This window comes from Rhinichthys klamathensis, unplaced genomic scaffold, assembly GCF_029890125.1.
Source record: "Rhinichthys klamathensis goyatoka isolate OS25496 unplaced genomic scaffold, OSU_Roscu_1.1 h1tg000170l_1, whole genome shotgun sequence".
Taxonomy (NCBI): Eukaryota; Metazoa; Chordata; class Actinopteri; order Cypriniformes; family Leuciscidae; genus Rhinichthys; species Rhinichthys klamathensis.
This window is the reverse complement of record NW_026606701.1, coordinates 3,018,399-3,031,865: the sequence shown is the minus strand read 5'-3', so window position 1 is coordinate 3,031,865 and position 13,467 is coordinate 3,018,399. Positions and strand designations below refer to the sequence as shown.

Here is a 13,467-nt window from a genome sequence, read left to right as displayed (position 1 = left end):
AATTTTGATTTAATATATGGATGGATGGATGGATGGATGGATGGATAGATAGATAGATTCATCTATTCATATTCTGCTTCAGGCTAAAATGCATGCAAATGCATAAGCATATTGTCACTTCTTATCATAACATCACCCTCTCCCAAAGGCATATCAAAGCAAATCATGATTTCTGTCAATAATAATAATCATAAATAAATAAAATAATACTAATTCAAAGGTCATGCTCTGTCAAACTGATATCAGTCACAAATGTCAACAAAAATGTATTTGAAAAACATTGTTACACAAAAGTCTTGATTGACTGGTTTATGAAGATAAGATCCCATGCATTACTCAAAGAAGAACGCTTTAGGATCATGATTTCCACTAAGATATTTAAAAATATTTAACTAAGATATTTAAAATATTAAAGGAAAATAAATTCAACTTGCAGTCATTTGGTCCCAATAAAAACAAACTGAATGACCAGCTGAGATAAAGCTATACTGTATTGTTTTGCATAAATCTTTGTGCAGAATACTAAACATAAGCCGATCAGTAGTGCCTGCCATTCAAAACAGAAAGTAATTCAATTAGGGACAGCATTAAACCTTGGCATATGCAGTAAATGATGGATCTCAGGGGAACCATATGTGATTACCCCACCAACTCATTTATTGAGCACAGAGATGCATTAGAAAGAGAGGTGCAGGGGATGAAATAGAGTGAATGTGATCAGAAAGCAGATTATTAGATGTGGGATTAATTCACATGCAAATCTGATAAAACATTTATGCTTAATTGTTTGTTTGCCACTTATACTTTTACGTCTCCATAGGTTGCTTTGATATAAATATGCTTTGTTCATTGCAATACTTGTTAAATGTCCTTGTAGCTCATGAAAACTGTTTATCTGCCATTCATTGTGCATCTCAACAAGCCATTTAGGCTTCATTGATCATATTGTGCATGGATGACGACAGAATGCAAGACAAGGGCTCTGATAATGTGCACATTAGAGGCAGCTGCATTTACACATTTTATTCCTGTTGGGTTAAATTATGTTGAGTTGAGCACAGTCAAACCAAAATTTATTCAGACACCTTTAACATTTCTCACATGATCACATTTATTCGCTATAGTTTAGAAAATGGTAATAAAATAAGAACTCAGAGTTATCAAATCAGTTGATATTTCACTGGTTTTGGCCATCCTTCTGTTAGACTGTCTGAATGCTTAATTTTGTTCAGTCTGTGGTGTAAAAAGGTCGCATTAGCAATTTAAGAAAAAAAAACCATGGTCAGGTCAAAGTGTCGAAATCATTTTTGGTCCCAAATGTTTATACATTTTACTGGTATAATATGTCTCAGTTTACCTTATTTTGCTAATCTCACTTACATAAATGAACTATAGTGTCCTGCACCCACTATTAAAAAAATATAAAAAAATTATATCTGGTGTCTGAATCATTTTTTGTTTGACTGTACACAGCAAAACCTTTTTAGGCAGCAGACAAGTTGACCATTGATTTGTAATGAGAACATAATGCTATTTCTCTATTCTGGACAGACTAAAATTGGATGCAAATCGAACAGTAGGTCTATGAGTATGTGCATGTGATGGATTGCATCTAATGGCCCTCAAAGAGGAAACAAGGTATTGTTTCCTGTTTATATCACCTTGAAATGGACAAAAAACATAATGAATGTAAACTATTGGAGTTTTCACTGTAAAAAAATTTGCCTTAAATAATGTAAGTACAACCAACTTAGATGTTTGAGTCATTTTCCTGTATAACTTATTAAAAAAGTTGAAAATTGCTTCTCTTATTTTGTTAAAGCAATGTAAAAAGATATGTTGTCATAACTTATTAATCATATAATTTTTTACAGTGTAGTTTTTTCATGTATTAAATCATGTTATATTAAAATGCATAAATTTTACATTTGTCCTAGCTGTAGAAATATACTACTCAAAATGGTGCAGTGCAGTTTCTCAGCCATGCATGGATAGAAGTTTTTTTTTAATGTACACAGCTGAACAAGAGACTAAATGAGCAATTTGCTGTTTTGTGGTTTCATTTCAAACAGATTGTTCATAAGTTGCATAACCAGAAGTGAACTACTTTCTGAGAAACGCCCATCATAATGTTTCACTGAGTCCAATTATTTCTGATTATAAAAATACACAATTTAACCACAGAAAGCAGTTTCTCAGAGCTGGGTTAAATCAATAATTTGTTTATTTTAAGTGTATTTGTAATAAATAAATAATTGCAACTCCCAATACGCTTCACTTCTTAACCAACAGTGCATTTGAATTTTTTTTTAATGAATTCTTTTTGGAGGAAATTAATTCACAAAAAAACCTTAAGATTATATAAAATATATTATAAATATATAGAATATTATATATATAAATATCTGCAGATAGTTTCTTTGTAGCGAATTTCTTTTAAAAAGCAAGACTGCTAGACACCGACAGCCCTAAAAGTGGGTCAATACAAATCCCATTTGAATGAAACTACAACCACTAATAACAACAACAATAATAACTAGAATGTACATTTCCAGAAGAAAATGTGAAGTGGTGCTTGCAGTGGCAAAACTCGCCGCTCGGTTGCTAGCGTGCGGTTAGCTAGTTTTTACCAAGATGCTAGCATGATTAGCATGTTGCTAGCATCAAGCTAGCATGATTAGCATGTTGTTAGCATTATGCTAGCATGATTAGCATGATGTTAGCATGATTAGCATGTTGCTAGCATGTTGCTAGCATGATGCTAGCATGATTAGCATGTTGCTAGCATGATGCTAGCATGTTGCTAGCATGATGCTAGCATGGTTGCTATGGTGTTACTAGGTGGTTGCTAGGGTATTATGGGTGGTTGCTAGGGCGTTGCTAGGTGGTTGCTAGGGTAATCTGGGTGGTTGCTATGGTGTTGCTAGGCGGTTGCTAGGGTATTCTGGGTGGTTGCTAGGGTTTTTTGGGTGGTTGCTAGGCGGTTGCTAGGGTGTTCTGGGTGGTTGCTAGGGCGTTGCTAGGCGGTTGCTAGGGTGTTCTGGTTGGTTGTTAGGGTATTGTGGGTGGTTGCTATGGTGTTCTGGGTGGTTGCTAGGCGGTTGCTAGGGTGTTCTAGGTGGTTGCTAGGGTGTCGCTAGTCGGTTGCTATGGTGTTCGGGGTGGTTGCTAGGCGGTTGCTAGGGTGTCCTAGGCGGTTGCTAGGGTGTCCTGGGTGGTTGCTAGGCGGTTGCTAGGGTGTTCTGGGTGGTTGCTAGGGCGTTGCTAGGCAGTTGCTAGGGTGTTGCTAGGGTAATCTGGGTGGTTGCTATGGTGTTACTAGGTGGTTGGTGGTTGTCAAAGATGGTTACTGTTGAGTTTGTTGCATTTCATTGGCATGATTTAGCACTTAGCTAATCAATATTAGCATGTAGCTATTCACTGCTAGCATGTGTAGCATGTAGCAAGTCCTGTTTGCTAGCATGAGTCAAAAGAGCCAACCCCCATCTCTATACGATGTTCTGATGCAGAGATATTGGTCTTGCAAAACGGTTGCTAGGGTACTCTGTTTGGTTGCTGGGGAGTGGCTTGGCAGCTGCCAATCATGAAGCTCCAAAGTCAATGTGAATGTATAAACCCAACCCCCATTTCTATACGATGTTTTGATGCAGAGATATAGGTCTTGCAAAATGGTTGCTAGGGTACTCTGTTTGGTTGCTAGGGAGTGGCTTGGCAGCTGCCAATGATGAAACTCCAAAGGCTTCTTGTCAGTATGAATGATATAAACCAACTCCCACGCCTTTGTGACATTCAGAATGGAAGATATTCCTCTTTGGATTTTTGTTGCTAAGGTGCTTGATAATGGTTGCTAGGGAGGGGTTAGGATGTGTTGAGGTGATTCAGGATTGGCTGTTTGCTGCCCCGAGTCAAACGAGCCCACCCTCATGTTTCTATGACTCTTATATCCTGAGATATCCCTTTGATCTGTTTCAATGGAAGTCTATGGAACTTGTTGCTAAGGAGCTCTAAATGGTTGCTAGGGCGTGGCTTGATAGCTTCACAATGATCCTGAGAGACTGATTGGCCGTCTGAGTAAAATGAGCCCGCCCCCTTGTCTCTACGACACTGTGATCCAGAGTTATGTTCAATATAAAAGCGGTTTCTATGGTGTAGGACGGCCCATTTCATGGGCCGTCCTACACCATAGTAAGTCAATGGGGAAACTTTGGGCAGCTCCTGCCCCCCAGGGGTGCAACTTTTACCCCATTGTGTGGTATGTTCTTACAGAGCCTGTCAGCCTCTTCAAATGTGGTAAATTACACGTTTCTGCGACATCCTCGTTCCGAGCTACGACTCGTCAAAGTTTGACGCAATGTTAAGTCTATGGGATTTTTCGGCCGGTTTTTCGCCCCTGGGGCGACCATCGTACCCCCGATCCCTTAGAAAAGTCATAGCACACCATTCCCGAACAGGCCGCACGTTTTGACACCTCATTCATGGGTCTGTGACAAAAACTGCGGGAGGAGGAGTAGCGCGTCAAAAAGTGGCCAGAAGAATAATAAGAAAAAGAAAAAGAATAATAAGTATGGACAATAACAATAGTGTTGCCTTGCTTTCAGCAAGCACCACTAATAATAATAATAATGAAAACGCAGCATGGGCAGCACAGAAAATATCTCTCTGACTTTTTTTTATTAAGTAACCTCAAATAAGATTTGAAAAATGCAGACAAAATCAGACTGACAAAACATGAATATATTTATTCATTAAGGACATAAATGTGAAGAAACCACCATGTAGCGGCCGGACAGATCAGACTTACAATTATTTGCTATATTTCATAATCCATTTGGGAGTCATAAGACTCGATTCCCCCTCAAGACTGTAACAAGCAAAAGTCCAAGCAGGCTCCATGATGTCTGGCCTCACGCTGATCATTATCAACCTTTATAATGATATAAACCCCCTTCTGACACTATCCAGGTAACTAGTGAACCTCGAGACATTTCAGCATATCCCCAGGACATTGTGTGTATGATTACTGTTTTGTAAACTGTCTTTTGTATTGTATACTGTTTTATGCATTCCTTATGATAGAATTATTAGATAATGTAACCTTATAATGCTTCTTATAAAACGGTTAGTTCCAATCCTTGATTCTGATTGGTCAATAGCTGTGCTTTATTCACGATAAAACACGGCTATGACCGCTTCACCCAACGGTTCTATGTATCACTACACAACACCCCTAGCAACCACTCTTAGCAACTTAAACAGATGTTTCATCTCATTGATATTGTTCATTTAAAGCTAGAGCAGAGCATTGTGAGAGATCGAGTAAGCGAGTGTACCTGCATTTACAGTAGACGTAGCATTTTCCTTCAGGTCAGTCCTATATTCATAATAAAAAAATGCGTTTGAATGTCCGCTGCATATTTTGTCCTTTTAACAGTCATGGGGTTTTCCGTGCATAACGTTAGTCATCTGTCAGTTGCGTCTGTCTTCTCCGTGATCACAAGTTCGAGTCCTTTCAAAAGCCTTCTCTACAGACTCACTCACTCACTCACTCATAAAGACAGTATTTGCCGCCATCTATTGGCGAAATAATATATGTAACTTCTGTTGCTGTTCACGTTCCGGGACTATTTTTTCCAGCGGAAGGCAGGCTTTTAGTGATTTTACTTCATGAAAGTTGCATAGATACATATTTTTCGGCTTTAATATTTTTATTGTGTGGCAACCGTTTTATAAAAGCAATAAGGTACTCGAGGCAAGTGCTGTATCGTGAATAAGTAACGGCTGAAGGGGTTGCAGGCACTCCGCTTCGCGTCGTGCCTAACAACGCCCTCCAGCCGTTACTTATTCACGATACAGCACAGCCTCTCGTACCTTATTGCTTACATATCAAAATAATATATCACCTCCTCATAACATGCATTGTATTTTTGTTATATTAATCAGAGTATAAAGGGACAACTGCCAGCCCACTCTGATCCTGCAAATGAGTTCACTTCCAAACCCAGGAACTTTTCCCACCTGAAAATACACCCTTTTCATTGGTCAAGCCAAACTCAAGAGGCAGTACCTCTGCAGATGTTAAAAGGGCATAATCTCAGTGACCTTCTCTTTTCTGGTTGCAATTTGTGTGGAAAAGATTGGAGACATCTGGTCCGACCATGATGCAGTGGGGACCTCACTTCGCCCCGGCGCAGTTGGAGGGGCCTCAAAGTTACAACCAACCATCTTGTAACCTCCCATCCGGAAGAGAGAGGACTCTTCCGACCACAACCGAGTCAGACTAACATCGCTGAAGTTCGTCATTCTTCAACATGGAAGAACCTGTTGCAACTTCACCACCATTGAACAACTGAACCATCATAACTTTCTTCTGAGACTGCACATCCTATACCCAATAGGAAAGGTTATTTTTCTGTGGCCACAAAAATAACCTTTCTGAGAGTTGATTAAAACTAAGTGTTCACTGAACAAACAGGTCAATTGATTAAATATTAATTCCGCTACATCAAATTAATTTTATTAACTGATCCAAATATTTATAATTATAACGAGTAATAATTAATTATTCATATTTCATTGAGCTAATTTGCTACAGCCCATATAATTGTATTGCTAGAATTTATTTTATTGAATAATTTTTAATTTTATTTATATGTTTTGTGTAGGAAAGAAGCTTGTTTCCAAGAATGTTTAGGAGCTGCTAAGAACCTTCATGAATAACTATAAAGAAAGGTTATTTGATTGGTAATGGAAGAATTTATTGACCCATGAAGAACCCTCAGCATGTATGGAAAAAGCATATTTAAAGTAAAAACTTACTTTTAAAGAAAAAAAAAGGAAGGAAAAGAGGTAAGTATCCCTTCTGAAATCTTTATTTGAGAAGACCAAAAGCACTTCTCATGTTGCAGCATCCAAAACAATGATCTTATTACTGTGGGCATTAGGAAGATCGCAAACAGTTTACTTTTCACCATGCTCTCAGAAGCAAAACAATTGTTCTCACTCAACATTCAAATCCTTTATCCGCAGAGGCTTAATGAGTTTACAGTGTAACCTCTGGCTGTTTTTATTCAGACAACCCGGAATCAGCTAACACGGTTACCTTTCGTACCTAAATGAATTATAGCAGCATTACGCAGAGCTAAATGTGGCTTTGCACCTGCTCTTGTGCCATTTTAGTTGGGTATATCAGAAAAGGTCATCACATTAGCATATATTGTTCGATTCTGAGGTTTTAACATTTCCATTGCAGAAACTCCACAGAGCAATTAAATATGATACTGATTGTAAGTCCATTTTTCTTTTTTTAATAACTTGGTTTTTTTTATCTTTCACTCCCTCATTATCAGTTTTATCATAGATCATGCTGCAGTGGCTCAAGTCTCAAAATAGATCCTCAATGGTTCTGAGACTGTCAAAGCATTGCTATCCAGCACAAGTAGAACATCAGGTGGGCAGACATGATGTACCGTGATACTCCATATGGATGTCCTACAAGGAGGCCAGATTTACAGCCAACCACAGTGGAAGGAAAGCCAAGGCAAGCATGAGGTGGAGAACGGATAGTCTGATGCCAGCTGACGGGCCTGGCTTTACAACAGTGGGTCTGGTGTAAATGTATGGATGACTCTAGGATTTGTCAGTTTGAACAAGAAAAAAAAAAAAAAAGGATGTAATAATAGAATTAGCAAATGAATACGTAATAAAATAAAATTACACCAATAATAATTTCTTACCACAGGGGGGCAAATAAGCTCAATAGAGTTTGAAAAGCTCTCCACCAGAAACTTCTCCCCTTCAGGTTGAAACTTGCCACAAAAAAAAAAAGAGAGAAACGATTTCAGAATGACAAACTGTGCCTATATGACAGTGAAAGAGATAATCTTGTGGTGGCTGATGTGTACATCAAAATAAATAAAAAATTCTATGTTTCAGATATTACATATTTTATTTATAATACAATTGAATTAAATGGAGCTTTGTGAATTTGTTCTGAGTAAAAGAAACCGAAACTTACCATGTTGTTCCACAGTCCCTTGGCTAGCTCCTCGTGTCCTTTCATAGTAAAGTGGAAACAGTCCGGGGTAAAGAAGCTCATGTCAATCTTCCCATTCTAATCAGGGAAAAATGAATAAGACACAAACCTTGAACAGCACATGCACATTTTAATGGAAACTTTAAATTTTAAACCTAATGCAAAGCTAGCAATAATGTGGCATAAATTATAAACTTAACAATCAGTGGTCACTTCTTACAGGGAGTCTTGGAGGGTCTGCGTGTTTCAAGAATGGCTGCAAAACTACAGCAAAGTCACTCTTAAAGAAACGGTCACTGTGCAAGAGCTGCTCCAGTGCTTTCTAAAACAAAAGATATTTTGGGTAACATTTTATTTTACAGTGTCCTTGTTACATATGTACTTACTGTAATCACGTAGTAAGTCCATGTTGTTAATTAATATTAGCTCTATTCAGTAATTAAACTGTATAGTTACACTGAAACAAAGACACCTTAAAATAAAGTGCAACCACATTTACCACACAGTTTAGCACCATATATGCAAATTACAGATTTGTAATATATCTGTATAGATAACTGAGAAAACAAATCCACCTGGAATTCTAAGTTGACTCCAACCAGCTCCTTTAGATCAGCAGATCCAGCAGCTGGCTTTACCAGACAGGAGCAGAATGACCTGGAGAGATCAGAGCACTGAATATGAGAGAAATTAACCTGTAGCACTGAAAGAGCAAAGATGACATGATAACCATCTTGAACAAACTGACGCATCATGTAACAACCGCATAAACATTCGAAGAGATTTTTGATTTTGAAAGAATTACTCGATATGCATTGTGTATTTATTTTCATGCACAATTAGCATCCATGACATCATCACACTTGCTCTTAGCTCATTTTTTAAAGCTTGATTTAATTTCTTGTACCTCTGGAGCACACATCCTGGGGTGGGTTTCTGTACTTCCCTCAGGGTCTCCATCGGCAGTATCTGGACCACGTTCACTATCATTCGAGGAACCTGCAAAGGGAAGTTAATAAAAAAAATCTGTAAAGTTATATATGATATTATTACACAAGACTACTATTTCAAATACACGCTGTTCTTTTGGACTTTGATTTTTTTATTCTTATTCAGATTCTTTGATAAATATAGTTTCCACAAAACAATTAAGCAGCAAAACTGTTTTCAATATTGACCATAAGAAAATATGTTTCTTGAGCAGCAAATCAGAATTTAAGACTGATTTCTGAAGGATCATGTGACACTGAAGACTGGAGTAATTTTTTTTCTTTGCCATCACAGGAATAAATTACATTTTAAATATATTAAAATTGAAAACAGTTATTTAAAATGACAATAATTCACCCACAATATTACTGTTTTTACTGTATTTGTATTATAAATGCAGCCTTTCGTGAGAATAGGAGACTTCTTAAAAAAACATTTTTAAAAACCCAAAGCATTGATATTATATCTCGAAATCTGCTATTACCTCATTCATCAGCATTTCCAAGGACACAGTCATGTAATGGACAAAGTTCTCCACCGAAAATAGGGACTGTGTGCATAAATAGAGGACATCAATTTAGAGGCTTTATAAAGACACTCCTAAAGAACAATATGTCTGAATATAGACTCTTTAAAGGTCACTTTTACTGCCTAGCACTGCTGTTTCTCAAAGAGCAAACACATTTCAAGGCGATATTACTCATGTTGATGATCATCTCTACAAGCGTCTATGTGTTCACAATCAATATAACAACATTTGTTTTAAACCTCCTATAGTTCCCGCTTTGACATTTTGAACAAAATCTGTCAATACTGTAGAAGAATCTTCTGTCTGTAGTTTGCCAAAGAAACAGCTTTGTAAGCAATGCCTTGTCTTTGCAGTAATCACAGATGTCATTCATCCCAATTAGAATGGTCAACAGTTTCCAGTCTTCATCAAAGTCAATATCCTGCAGCAAAAGATGGAATCACAATAATGCCAAGATTTCAGCATCTGTATTTGTAATAAGCAACAGAAGCAGAGGACAAACACATTTAGTTTAGGAAACAGCATTTTCAAAACCAATAATGCATTCACCTCATATGTTTTCAATGTATCAATCAAATGTCTGACTTGTTCAGGAAGATTACTAGGAAGAAAGCAAAACTCATATCATCAACTGATACAATACCACATTCGCTAAATTAAAGGTCGCAAAATACAGTTAAAGTAAAAATATATCTTGATGGCATATTTTCAGGTGTTTGCTCTTTAACAACCATTTATGAAGAATGACTAGGGATGTACTAGCATTTACAAGGTGTTGTGTCCGGTTACAGCCAGGTTAAATCCAGTCTCGCAGAGGGGAGCTGGGGTACCATGGACCGTCTTGGTTGGGGCAGGACCCACTAAGTGGGGGTTGAAGAGTCGAATGATGTCTAAATCAAAAGCACAGAAGATCACAAATTCAATTCAGTTCAATTCACCCATTTTTACTTTTCATATGACTGATATTGAGGCAAAAAGGACGTACTTGCCAGTGTAATGACATCTTGAAAGGATCCATAGCCACCAATGCTTTACAAATATGGAATTACAAAAAAAAAATTAATAAGTTCTGGGCAAATATTTTTGCCACATTATTAGAACTTCACAAAGTATGAGAAATATCATCATACTGGATATAAAGTCACTTTATTTCTAAAAGCATGTTATATTAGTAGTACTACCCTTTACCTCCATGACACGTGACGAAATTCAATCGGTATGCCAAGAACTGTGGTTGCATTTGCACCAATGGCTGTCTACAAGCGAGACAAAAACTATTAGAGATCATTATTGCTTTATTCGTTAAACCCTTATATTATCAGTAACTGCATCAATAACAAATGTATGTACTTGTACATCTTAGTTCAACCAAAAATGAAAATTGTGTCATCACTTACTCAGTTGTTCCAAACCTTTATGAGTTTAATTCTTCTGCTACACAAAAGAAAATTAGATATTTTGAAGAACATGGGCAACCAACAGACTCCATTGACTTCCATAGTAGGAAAAAAAAAATACTATGGAAGTCAATGAAGCCTGTTGGTTGCCCATATTCTTCAAAATATCTTCTTTTGTGTTTAACAGAAGAAAGAAACTCATACAGGTTTGGAATAACATGAGGGTATAGTAAATGATGACAGAATTTGCATTTTTGGGTGAACTATCCCTTTGAGTTGTTTACCTCATTTTGCCCCACGAATGATCATGATTAAAAATAATGTAGAATTAATTCTGTTGTCAGCTAACTAATGAAAAGTCCACTAAACAGAAAAAAGGAAAGAGTAAATAATCACACTCACTGTCAGTGAATCCCCAAGGGCAGCGATCACTTTAATATCTGCTGCCCTCACCAGCTCAACTACAAGAGATACAGCGAATCAGAAGAGCAGGTAGCAAAACATTATATAATGCAGTTTGTCTGTGGTACAAGAGCCAGCATAAATATCAGTGTTAATATAAACAAAAATGTTTTGTCTCCAGCATGACTAGCATTGGCGGCTTGCAAAGTCAAGCTTGATCGTACTGACTTTAGATCAGTAGTGTGTATTCATCATTGGCAAATCTTGTCACAATGTGGAAAAATAGTCTAAAACGAAGACCCTAGACCAGCCTACCTGAGGTTGGCACAGAAGAGGAGGGGCTCATGTCAGGACACGTGAACAGTGGATGTTTGAAACCGATTGGCCTGGTCTTCTCAGGAAACTCCTGTAACAAAATAACATGCTAAACAGGCGGTTTCTGTGACATCACAACCAAAACATTCAGGCCACCCCATAGATAGACCACCTGGAGTACTGAAATTACGTATACATTATGATTTATCAAAGATAAACTAATTGGACAGTTGTATTTATGACCTCATGTGAAAGAAAAACATCCTCAACCAGATGATAAAGCCCCAAAAAATCCCGTCACAAATACACAAACGCACCTTTCTAAGCACTTCCTCGCTGTAGTGACTGAGTCCTTCTTCATATTCCAGCCTCCACTCGTCACCTTGAGATAAATATTACGATCCATGAGTACTTGAGCCTTAGCAAAAGTCAAAATATGATACAGACCGGCCTCCATTGGTACAGCACAAGCACAAAGGCCTTCAACACAGGTTCACCTAAACATGTCGCTCCACCAAATCCCAGGTCAATCTCACACATGTATCGTGGCATGGGCCCTGTGCTCCAGCTTATCTTCGCAGCTCTGGATGCTTCTAGTACTTACCTTTGACAGGGCAGAGGGCTAGCAAGCAGGTTGCCACGGCAATGAAAAGCCACTCCATGGTGGAGCGTTTCCAAGCTGGTTAGCACAATGGATGTGCATGCAGAGAGAACGGGGCCATTATATCAGTGCCCCTTTATCTCCCCCACCCAAAAGAGCTGAGTGACGAAGTTCAGGCCCACCGACATAAAGCATGATCCAGACGCACATGCAACTGCCAGGGGACTGGTGACCATTCACAACCTCAGAGAGCTTTACTGGAAATTATGTGGCACTGGGGCCTGGGAGAAACAGACCCACAGCGCAATGCAGATCAGGACCAGGAATCCTTTCAGAGAGAAATAAATAAGGTGGCAGTTGCTGTTGTGCGCACTGGATGTTTGTTTGGACTGAATAGCATTTGTTGGTCTAATTATATTAAGATAGGAAATGATATCCGCTGTGAACCCATTGATTTTTATTAGTTATTTAGAAACATTGCCAGTTGAAAATGTAATTATTTGCTTTTTTTTTTAAGACTCATCCGTTGTCATCTCTGTATTATGAGCGGCTTGATTTACATAGAAGAATCTGTTATATGATTTTTATAGTTTCAAACCATTGCTGAATTACGTGAACTCCACAAAAACAGACTAATGCTCTGGTGCATCTTCGCATGAAAAACAGTCCTTTACATCCTATTCACATATGTAGGCTTACATTACAGATTTCTTTTCTTTTTTTTTTTTTACACCAAACTTTGTGGTATTGCTACATTTCCTGAAACGACAGACACATTCCATCGCCAAACGATCAAATATTCTAGACATGCTCACAATTTAAATTATCTGGAAAAATATTTTCCTCTGAAAAAAGAACCTAAAACTAAGATTCAGCACACAAAGCCACATTCTGAAGCAAATTAACCCGCTCCAGGAAGCTGATGTTACAGAGCAAAAGACCTTATATGATAATCATCAAAAATAGCTTTGAGAGCATTCAGTGTCTTGATCTGAAAATAAAAAAGGAAAAAGGTGTCTTGTAATACCAAAACTGAGCATTTCAGCAAACAGCAACCCATTTAACAATTAAAATGTTTTGCATGTATGCAGTGGAATTTATATCAGTTGAATGACTGCTGAAGAAAGAGGTTTAACAATCTGAAACATAATGGACACCAGCCTTGAATCTTTACCATAAATATAGTACAGACAGACACACA

At 37.8% G+C, this 13,467-nt stretch overlaps 2 protein-coding genes across 2 annotated transcripts; both read right to left on the bottom strand.

Moving 5' to 3' along the window:
* Positions 1-6,853: 6,853 nt before the first annotated feature.
* Positions 6,854-9,590, bottom strand: LOC130091843 (phospholipase B1, membrane-associated-like). The gene is made up of 7 exons (XM_056259970.1): positions 9,507-9,590; positions 8,940-9,031; positions 8,608-8,689; positions 8,253-8,354; positions 8,015-8,110; positions 7,734-7,805; positions 6,854-7,626 (listed from the first exon to the last, which is right to left on the bottom strand). The coding sequence occupies exons 1-7, from the start codon at positions 9,537-9,539 to the stop codon at positions 7,489-7,491; spliced, it is 615 nt and encodes a 204-aa protein (XP_056115945.1). The 5' UTR covers positions 9,540-9,590; the 3' UTR covers positions 6,854-7,488.
* A 150-nt stretch (positions 9,591-9,740) lies between these two features.
* si:dkey-177p2.18 (phospholipase B1, membrane-associated) lies at positions 9,741-13,364 on the bottom strand. The gene is made up of 9 exons (XM_056259969.1): positions 12,270-13,364; positions 11,983-12,047; positions 11,666-11,756; positions 11,351-11,409; positions 10,740-10,807; positions 10,537-10,580; positions 10,321-10,441; positions 10,101-10,152; positions 9,741-9,972 (listed from the first exon to the last, which is right to left on the bottom strand). Exons 1-9 carry the CDS (start codon positions 12,325-12,327, stop codon positions 9,751-9,753), a joined length of 780 nt encoding a protein of 259 aa, XP_056115944.1. The 5' UTR covers positions 12,328-13,364; the 3' UTR covers positions 9,741-9,750.
* Positions 13,365-13,467: the final 103 nt, after the last annotated feature.